This window comes from Ooceraea biroi, chromosome 4 (assembly GCF_003672135.1).
Source record: "Ooceraea biroi isolate clonal line C1 chromosome 4, Obir_v5.4, whole genome shotgun sequence".
Taxonomy (NCBI): domain Eukaryota; kingdom Metazoa; phylum Arthropoda; class Insecta; order Hymenoptera; family Formicidae; genus Ooceraea; species Ooceraea biroi.
The window spans coordinates 10595071-10605974 of record NC_039509.1 but is presented as its reverse complement, the minus strand read 5'-3'; the positions used below and the strand labels follow the sequence as shown (position 1 = coordinate 10605974).

Genomic DNA, 10904 nt, shown 5'->3' with positions numbered 1-10904 from the left:
TTTAGAATGTTTCGCAACAGTAAAGCTATTTCATTTACTTGTAGGCATTGTTGAAGCAAGCAGGTTATGGGATTCCACAGGCTAGAAAAAGATTCATTATTCCGTTACTATAACTAAGGATATTTAAGTTTTCACATGTACGGACTGATCGATCGTATTAATCGCATAAGAGTAAGTGAGCGTTACTATCTGACCAACGAGAGGTCGGCTCACTCAACATGATGAAGAAGAAAGTCATATTACTTTTATGGAAGTATTGTGCGTGGTATCCTCGTGTTAACGTTTTATTATATTACTATAATGGAATCATGCAAAACTTGCTCCAACACGTATTATATACATTGATTATACAGGATTTATCAAAAGTATGACTACTCCGAAATATGTCGTAAATACGTATTTTCGTGTAAAAAGGTCCACACAAAAGTTGTAGGGTATCAAGTGACGTATCATATAATACTATTAGTACAACCTGGAATAGCGTTGTCAAAGTCAGGTAAAAATCACTTTGAAATTTTTTAATGAGAACCCCCATTTTTATTTCAAGGTGAATTTTACGTGACCTTGACAACGCTATTCAAAGTCATACTAATATTAGAATGTGCGTGAATTAATAATCCACAACTTTTGTATGGAACGTTTTTCACGCAAATGCGTATTTTTCGAAATATTTCAGGGTTCCCAAACTTTTAAACCGTGTTATTACAATATATTACACATATTGTACGTATTTCACTCTATATATAATATATTAACATATTTATTATATACTTATAATACATTATATGAATGCCGCATATCTTGTACACATATTGCAAGCAGGAACGTACTTGTTTGCAGCTGGTGAGTGCATCAATATCTTACTTCACCTTCATGTACTCCATGCAATAATAACAAGCAGATAGATTGTCTGATAGTATATTAGAATAAAATAGGTAGATATAAAGTACATAACCACATATATGAAATATTTTAATTTCTTTCCAAATTGTAACACTCTCTAAAATAAAATAAAATAAACAGACAAAAGTTGCATTAGTTGAAATACATGCACAGTCAATCACAGAACCGACGAAATCGACGACAGTAAAGTATTTTTTATGTTGAAATATATGGGACATTATTTAAATGAAATTGCAACAATGTAAGTAATATGTCAATGGATACACACACACACACAACGAGCTAATTTTTGTCTTCTTGCACTGTCTAAATGACTTAATTGCAAATCTACACTTTACAGATATTAATAATGAGTATTCGTGCAATCATGATTAATGCATGCAATTAAAAAAAAACAGAATATCAATGACTGATAAAGAATACAATTAATCTAGTAAAGAAAATTTGAATGCATTTGGGAATGATGGCTGCTGTAATATTGTTATTAGGATAAGAAGTTACATTGTTGACAAAGATTTATTGAAGACGGTGTATATAATATAAAGAATGATAGGTAAATATAATACAAAGAATGATAGGTAAATTTAGAATATGGTTTATAATAATAAGATACTTCTTTTATGTGTATAAAAATCTAATAAAGTAAATTTATTATATATTTTATATATATCTCAGCAATAGTTTTAGAGGCGAATACTTTGGCATATTAGATTAATGGTGCAATCTTCCCAAACAAAACGAGAAAACGTACTTGATGAAAAGAAAAAATATGCATTAAGCATATAATAATGCTGGAATAGTGAAAAGAGATGAGCTACTAAAGTACTATTAAAAGTTTGTTTCATAAATGTCTTTCTGTAAATAAACATTACAAATAAACATCTATGTAATTCTTTTCATCGCGAAATCATTTATTTAGTTTTCTTACCATCTTTCCGTATAAAGACGCTAAATTATGAGTATCTGTTCATGTAAAACTATCATTTGCGGGAACTGAAGCAAGTTCGTCACATTTTTGATATCCAAAAAAAGAAAGGTTGTTTTTCATTCAATAGGTGCTGCTTGAGACTCATCCTTTAAATCTCTCCAGCTGTACCATTCTTTACGTCTGCTTTTGATGATTTTGATTATGTGTCCTAAGATATTCATCAACTGTGTTTCGAAGATAAATACGCAACAATCATGTTCTAGATTTTAAATCGTTGTTTTGCAGTTATAATATATGTTTAATGGTTCTAATCTAACACTGGTTCACCTACAGAAACTAATATTGTTTTTGTTAGAAAGAGGTAGTTTACCATATTTCGATATTCTTTCCCTTTTAATATTACGTCAAAAATAAAGTTGTTAAAAATATGTATAATATTTGTTTTTCCCAAATCATGATGTATATAAAGTTGTCTACAAAAATCGTAAACAAAATAAAAACATTCCTTGTCATACTGCAGAATCATAGTTATTGCAGAATCAATGCTAATACATTGCTAAAATGCTTTTCAGATTTTTGCAATATTCTATCAATAATAACGTAACATAATGTATTGATTAAAACAATACATAAAGCTTTCTTCTAGCTACTTAATGAATATAATTGAGTAAGTTGATAAATCATGCACATTATTGTTTCTATTTACATTTAGTATTATACAACAAAATATTTTGAATTCCCTTAACTAAACTTAACTTTATATTTTAAATCCTTCACTAAAAGTAAGACAAAATTCCTTGTAAGTAACAGATTGGTGGTTGGTTGGTGGTGTCCGTACTTTACCAGTAATTCCAGACTTTAATGTACGTATATAAAATCGATGAGCCGCTGCTCTGCTAACGCACATGTGAACATCACGACTGCACACAACGGACTGAAACGCCAAGAACTACTGGGGCAGTGGAAAAGGGAACTGCGCTTGCGCGTACTTCCTTCTCTAGCATCATTTTACGAATATTTTACCGTGGGAATTGAACACGCGATGAAATTTTTCTTCTTTCCGTGTAAGGTAAATTTCTTACTTGTTGAGTGCTTTTCTCGTGTGAAGACATTAAATTATCATCAAACAATTGTTATAATCGCATGGTGGTATCATCTATAGTGCGCTGTATTTACGCTAATTTAAATAATTTACTTGGAAATTACTCGGAAAGAGGAAACTTGTAAAACACTCTAGCGATGAGTGGAGGGATGCAAAAACCAGCGTGGATTATTTCGCAGTCAAATACAAAGTTCGATGATCGTAAATGATGATCTGTATTAAAAAGCGTTTCTTCAACTGGAATCGATTTCTTCTGCTCCTTTTCGGCTTGTGGCCTTACAAGGAAACAATATTCACTAATTTGTTAGGAACATTGGTTTGTAATTATCTGATGAGCATCATTGTAGTTCTGGTACGTCAGTGTCCAGGTAGGATACCTATATCAAGATGATGTCAGAATTTGGTCAGAGAATGAACACAGATGATCATGTTAAAATGATAGATGGATGCCACACACAGGCAGATTGTATTTTAAATTGATAAAAAGATGTTTTATAGCCATCTGTTTTTATGTAACGTTAATAATTAATTATTATTATTTATTATTATCAGAAACGTTTAAATAATTATAATATATTCAAATTGTAAAAATATTTTGTTGGCAAATGTATTTGTGTCCCCTTATATTTTTTTCGACTATCAAGAAATTCTTTTTTTTACAGAAGTTTGGCATATTGTTAAAGTTGTAAGAGTGGATATAATATTATAAATAATATTATGTTATTCATAATATTATTAATATTATGTTATGGTTTAAATTATTTATAATATAAATGACATATAATATTTCTATTTATAATATAAATTATTGTTATGATATAAATGTTATAAAAATAAATTAAGCGTAAAAAAATAACTTATTGCAAAAGCTTGCTTTAGGATATATTTAGGATCATCTCAGGATATTCTGTGCTATTTGAATTAAGTTATAAGCAACGCTTTGTCACTCTAGATAAGTAGCAATGAAATCAAACCTTATTTTACAGTTCTAATTATTCACTCTTTATTAGTATCAAGTTTCTAAATTATTTCAAACTGTATAAAAATTTTAATTAATCTATATATATATATATATATATATAATATATATATATATATAAGCCAAATACCACTCACTCACTCACTCACTCACTGACTCATCAACGTGCAGCCCGAACCACTGCACCTATCGACTTGAAATTTTAAGGGTATATTCCTTCTATTACGTAGGTGCTCACTAAGGGTGGGTTTTCCGAAATTCCAGCCCTAACGGGTGAGAAGGTGTAAAATGTGTTTTTATTTAATTCTACACATAATATCGCGGGCGAAGCCCGCGTGACGGGGGATGCTAGTATTTAATAAAACCTAATAATAACATAATTTATATACCTAAGTATTCATAAAAGATTAATTTTGTAGTACAAATTTGTATTTAAACAATATAGTTTTACAACGTTATTAACATGTCACAGAAGAGATGTTTTATATTAGATTTTATTTAGTCATTTGACGCCACTGGATCACACAGTAATCACCAGTTCTTCTGACGTCATTTTGAAGTAGGTATGCTAACTGGTGCTTTGAATCATTATTATTTAATTTTATCGGTTACGTTTAGTTTGTTGAATATTATAGAAGTATGTCGTTTAGAACTATGTAACTAACAAATCGCGACTTGGATTAATAGATTAATAAATTTGTTTATATAGCTTTTAAGATTCTACTTTGTAGAATGTAGCTTTGACTTTGTTGTTAAAATGTTGTGTGGTGTGACATTCTATGCCATACTTGCGATTCCGCCCATCACAATGTGGATGAAAACGAAAGATGTAAGTTATGCTTCTTCTTTTAAAAAGAAAGCAACAGCTATAAATGAATTCTTATACGTGGAAACGTTTTTTCAAATTTTGCGGGATATGGCATAAAATATTATTAACACGACAGGTCAGATATTTACTTGATCAACTGCAACACATCTACAATCAACTAAAGGACAAAGACGAAATTGCTATCTATGATAAATACGGATATATTGCAAAACGTATGACGATTAGAATAATAAGTAAGAAACAGATCCGACGATTTTTATCATTACAACATAAAAAATAGATTAGAAAAAAGTTGAAGAATATTGGAAATTCGAATAATAACTATTTTTATGTAAAGATTTCTTCTTTGTATTCAGTACTAATTATGAGCGGACTATATTTTATTGGTGTCATGGTGTACTGGCCGTACACTTTTGACATCATTATGCCGAAAAATGAGTCTTACGCAACTCGCATCATGGAATTTGTGACCGAGTACTTCGTCGTACAAGAGCAGTTTCATTTTTTTCTTATTCTGCATTTGAGCACAGTCAGTTTTACAGGGTCAGTCCTAACGACAGCAGTGGGAACGATGATAATATCATATTTCAAGCATATCTGTGGAATGTTTGAAATTGCCAGGTAAAGAAATGATTAATGGAGCATATGGATGTTCAGATTATCAGAAAACTTTCATGTATTATTTCAAACAATCTGCAGACGATTTAATTATAACAGGAACGTTATTTATAGTTATCGTATTGAGAAGGCAATGGCAATCGAGTTGTTACATAACTTTGACATGAAGAATGGAATTGTAATTTGCAGAAAGATTATCTGTGCCGTAGATATACAACGCCAAGCTATGGAGTTAGTATTTATGTGTGTGCATTATACATACAAATGACACTGATAAAGCATTGTAACAGCAACATTATAATTTTCGTGCAATTTGTCAGTTATTATAAAACTAAAATATTAGATATATACAGAATATCACGAGAACTTTTGAATTATGTTGCTAATAAAATATTATAAAATGATTAAAATAATTAAAAATATGCAAAAATATTTACACAATTGAAATTTAATCGAATCTTTTATATTGGTATTGGCTGATATGATATTATTGTTATTTAATAATAATTTAATACTAATATCTGTTTAAGATTCGCTACAGCTTCTGTAAATAGTCTTGAAGGATCCGTTTTAGCTTTAGTAATAATTATTGTGCTTTGCATGAGTTTGAATCTTCTTCGAGTGAGTTTTCCTACTTTCAGCATATTTACGAGCGACTTACAACTAACGTCTGTTAATGTCCATTTTAGAAGAGAGAAAAATGTTCAGAAATTATTAAAACTCCGTATTTCAAATTCTGCTAATTTTATGATAGATTTATAAATTACAAAGATGAGAAATATAATACCAGTTGCTTTTTTACATCTCTTGCTTGCTTTTTTCATTAGTAAATTTTACATTTTGTACGAAGTGATGTGTTTTATCTGTATCGCACAATTATAATATTTTAGATATTTCAAATTGAGTCCCCTGCGGAAAGAATTGAGGAAGTTTTATTACATCTTTCGGTTGTAATAATTATTATGTGCAGCACATTACTAGCCAATAACAGTGGGCAAGAAGTTACAGATTACAGTAATCACGTGTATGTAACTATGTAAGTCATATTTTAATATGTTATTATATGACTTTATGTTAATAGCTTTTAAGGACGAAAATACGAATTAAAAACCGCATGCATATATGTATGAAAAATTAGTAATTTATTTTCCTATACTTCCCAAATTATGTTAATATCATTTTAATTATTTCTTTATACAACGTTTTCTAGATACAACGTTCCATGGTACTTAGCACCGGTAAACATACAGAAACTGATATTATTTTTATTACAAAGGAGCAGTAAAATTTTCACCCTAAATATCAGTGGAATATTTGTAGCATCTTTAAAATGTTTTGCTACAGTAAGCTATTTCACTTATTTCTACATATTAATTGTTGAAGCAAGCAGATTGTTGGATTACGCAGGGTAAAGATTTGAGTCAGTTTCCATTACTATAACTGCGGTTATTCTCATTCATACATCACAAAAAGAAATACGTGACAACACTTTCTTGGCAACACGAGCGCGTCAATGAGACACTGAGAAATTATTGTCCTCGCGCCACGGCGTCTCGGCGCGCCGTCTCGCCTGCCGCTGTAATCCGATACTCGCTGATATCGCGCGCACGACTAGCCGTTTTTTATTACGTCATTCATAACTACTTTCCTCGCTACCAATCGCGTCCGCTGAATTAACGAACTTTATTTAATTAATACTCGACATTTTACGTGGTTGTTTGTGGTACAGGACTTTTTAATTCAGTTTGACGAGATCTACCTGTGGGCGAGAGGTTTTTTGCCTTATGTCAGACTCCCTTTATATTAATATACTATTATATTAACGGAAACTTGCTCCAACACATATTATATATAATATATACATATATTATATATGTATATATACTTATTATATGTATTTGTAATATATTAAGACATTCGAGATACACTTATAATATATTGAAAAATAATATATTGCAATATATGAGCAATGTTGTATATCTTGTGCAAATAACACAAACACGAATATACTTGTTTGCAGCTGATTAATGCATCAATGTCCTACTTCACCTTCATGTACTCTGTGCAATAATAACGAGTACATATTTTGATAGTATATTAAACTATAGTAAGTAGATATCAAATACGCCTTCGGGCTTTTCTCTTTCTTCATAATTGTAGATGCTGGTCGAGACGGTATTAGAAATACATATGTATACGTATTTATAAAATATCTCTTTTTCTTTCGGAATCGCCATGTCCCACAAAGTACGCAGACAAATATTGCATTAGTTGAAATATACAGGGTGTCTTGATGACCCCGTGCCACCCGTTAATGACGTGTAATTTGAACTTAGCTGAATAGAAAAGTCCAATGTCATTTTGCGATTTTCGCAATATTAACGGAGTTATTAATTAATAAATATAAGCGAATGAGGGCGGTGCGTGCAGCGAGATAGGTTGGTAGGAGGGCCGCGCGCTCTTTGATACCGCGAGCTGGGCGGCGCGCGGTGAGGGAGAATGGGGTGTCTTAGATACTGACAATAACAAGGGCGCGCGGGGGGTCCTCCTACTGACGGCTATCTTGGAGACTGATAGAAACAGCGTGTGACGCTGGGGCCCCGCGCTGAGCGATAATTGATTCATATCCTTTTTTCCAAAATAGTTTATTTTGTGGCAATTTTATTTTAAGGTAAAAGAAATTGTTTTTAAGGCAAAGGAAAGGAAAGCTATCGTTTCCTCACCACCTTGCGGTAGATAGCACGGAGCGTTTTTTTAGGGCCGGTTTTTCAATCATGGTTTAAACGTAGATCTAAGTTTAAACCATGATTGAAAAACCGGTCCTTAAAGTGATTTCTCCAATAGACCTAATCCACTCTCATTATTTAATGCAATAATTGTTCGAAGTGCCTTCCTCGTTGCTCTATGCAGAGTTCGGCTCTTCGAACAATGTTACGCGTTGCACGTTGCGCCATGTCCGGCGTGATGGTATTGAAGGCCGCGATAATTGCTTCACGTACTTCATGTTCTGTGCCATCACGCCAGTGCTCGACTAAATTCTTTATGTAGCCCCAAACAAAATAATCTAATACATTCAGATCCGGCGATCGCGCCGGCCAAGCGATTGGACCATCACGGCCCATCCATCTGTCCGGAAAACGCGCGTTCAAAATTTCACGTGCTTGTCGCGAAAAATGAGCAGGAGCCCCGTCTTGCTGGAAAATCATCTACGTTCGTTAAAGTAAAGGAATATTTTCCAGTAATATTGGCAAATGATTTTCCAGAAAATCTGAATAAATTTGCCCATTAAGTCGTGGCGGGAAAAAGAATGGACCAATCTGAAAATCAAAGACAAGAAACTTAGGTAAAATTGCAACAAAAAATCTTATTTAACTCATTTACTCAAGCTTACTATTTCATTTCCGATGATTCCTGCCCACACGTTTACGCTCCATCGATATTGGAAAGAGCTAACGCGAATAGCATGCGAATTTTCTTCTCGCCATGTTATAAAGTTACGAGAATTAAAAATTCCGTTAGGCGTAAATGTAGCGTAAACTACACGTCATTAACGGGTGGCATGGGGTCATCGAGACACCCTGTATATATATCTCATAATACATTGGAATAACTCATAGATAGATAGAGGATCAATCTCCTTTTTCTTTTAATATAACATCGGACATAAAGATGAAAAAAATTTATATAATCTTTGTATTTTTCCTCAAATCATTATGTCTACAAAGTTGTGAAGTTATTACATACTTCTGAGGTTTCATACAATAATTCATCGACAATAATGCAACAAAACAAAGTGATTAAGAAAAAAAAATTTTTTTCGCACCGGTTAATGGATATAATTGAGCAAGATGATATTCGTGCGCATTTGTTCCTATTTATATTTAACGCACGAAACTTATCTTTATAAAATATGTACCAAAAAAAACACCAAGTGCACACGCTGATTGGTTTCATGGAAAAAGTATAATATAACATCGTTTTAACACAAAACGTTGTGATATCAACATATTGTTTCGATTATAAGGTACTTGTTTCCGTATATAAAGCCACGGGCGTCTCGAGTGTTGCACTTGGTGCAAGACATTCTTGTGTGTTTTTTGATATTATAACAGAATATCCTGAATTAAATTTGCATTTTAAATCTTTCATTGCACATAGGGTAAGATTAATTGCGAGTAATAGGTTGGTTTTGCGTACTTTACCAGAAATTCCATACTTTAGCTGTACGTACGTAAAATCAATAAACCGTTCCTCCGCTCAACGCACATGCGAACATTACGACTGCACACAACGGACTGAAACGTCAAGAACTACTGGGCAGTGGAAAAGGGAACTGCGCTTGCGCGTACTTCCTTCTCTAGCAGCATTTTACGAATATTTTATTGTGGGAAGTAAACACACGTTGAAATTTTTCTTCCTGCTGTGCGGGATAAATTTCTTAATCGTTCAGTCCCCTTCTCGAGCGGAGACGTTAAATCAGGGATTCTCAACCGTGTGCCCGCGACAATTTATTAAATATCAGAAAAAATTAAAAATGAAAAATGTTAAAATTTAAATAGTTATAAATATATTTATTTTATTGAAATAAGGTAAGTTTCTCAAATAACTTATATAATTCATATAAATTTAAGAATAAAATGTTTTTGTGTGAGTAATTATATTTTGTTATTTTTATAATTATAATAATTTATTATAATTTAATTGTTTGATGTTTAATAAATGTAACACGTGCAATAACTAAACTCTGATTCTGTTTGAACATGGCCCGTTAACTTTTTTCCAGTGTGCCCGCGACATCAATAATTTGAGAACTCCTGCGTTCAATTGTTATCAAGTGTTACGATCGCATGGCACGCGTTTATGCTAATTCAAATAATTTATCTAGATATTACACAGGAAGAGAAAGTTGTAAAATACTCTAGTCATGTGTGGAAGGGATGAACAAACTGACATAGATTATTTTGCAGTCAAACGCGAAGTTTCGATGATTGCATATGGTCTCTGCATTATTATATGATGATCTGTATTAAAAAGCGGTTCTTCAATTTAAATCGGCTACTTCTGCTCCCTTTCGGCTTGTGGCTTGAGGAAACGAAATTCAATTATTTTCAGGCAACGTTGTTTTGTAGTCTTATCATGAGCAGTATTGTATTTCAGGTATGTATTTCATAATACCCAAGTAAGATATTTACATTAAAATGATGTGAGAATTTGATCAGAGACTGACCAAAAATGACCAATATAATGACATTAAAATAATAAACAGATGTTACTGACAGATGATATTGCAAATCGTTAGGAAGATTGTGTTAGAAAGATTTGATTTCGCGTTCGTTCTTCATTTTTTGGACGCTTTAGTAATATGGAAGATTATAAAAAATTACAATCAGAATTTGGTACAAAATTATTGTTTATCATGAAGGCGTTTTATCGTAAAAGATCCATTTATTTTTATTAAGTAATCAAAATAACATGTATATAACATGTACATGTATATGTTGGAGGAGTGTTATCGCATCTGTGTCAAAATGGGACATACGGTATC

The 10904-nt window shown here is 32.1% G+C and overlaps 2 protein-coding genes across 3 annotated transcripts in view; both read left to right on the top strand.

The window, feature by feature from the left end:
* The window catches only part of LOC105282608, an 83689-nt gene that overhangs the window by 13247 nt on the left and 59538 nt on the right, over positions 1-10904 (top strand). The gene's annotated exons all lie outside the window — the stretch shown is intronic.
* Positions 1109-8414, top strand: LOC105282617. Its single transcript, XM_020032758.2, has 10 exons — positions 1109-1456; positions 1579-3285; positions 4622-4741; positions 4857-4974; positions 5098-5362; positions 5474-5590; positions 5890-5980; positions 6250-6395; positions 6570-6702; positions 7380-8414. Exons 2-10 carry the CDS (start codon positions 3139-3141, stop codon positions 7428-7430), a joined length of 1188 nt encoding a protein of 395 aa, XP_019888317.1. The 5' UTR covers positions 1109-1456; positions 1579-3138; the 3' UTR covers positions 7431-8414.

Coding starts and splice junctions, on each gene's coding strand:
- LOC105282617 (XM_020032758.2), top strand. CDS start 3,139: ATGATGATCTGTATTAAAAAGCGTTTCTTCAACTGGAATCGATTTCTT. Junction 3,286..4,621: donor TGAGCATCATTGTAGTTCTG/GTACGTCAGTGT, acceptor TTGTTTATATAG/CTTTTAAGATTCTACTTTGT. Junction 5,591..5,889: donor ATACAACGCCAAGCTATGGA/GTTAGTATTTAT, acceptor TATCTGTTTAAG/ATTCGCTACAGCTTCTGTAA.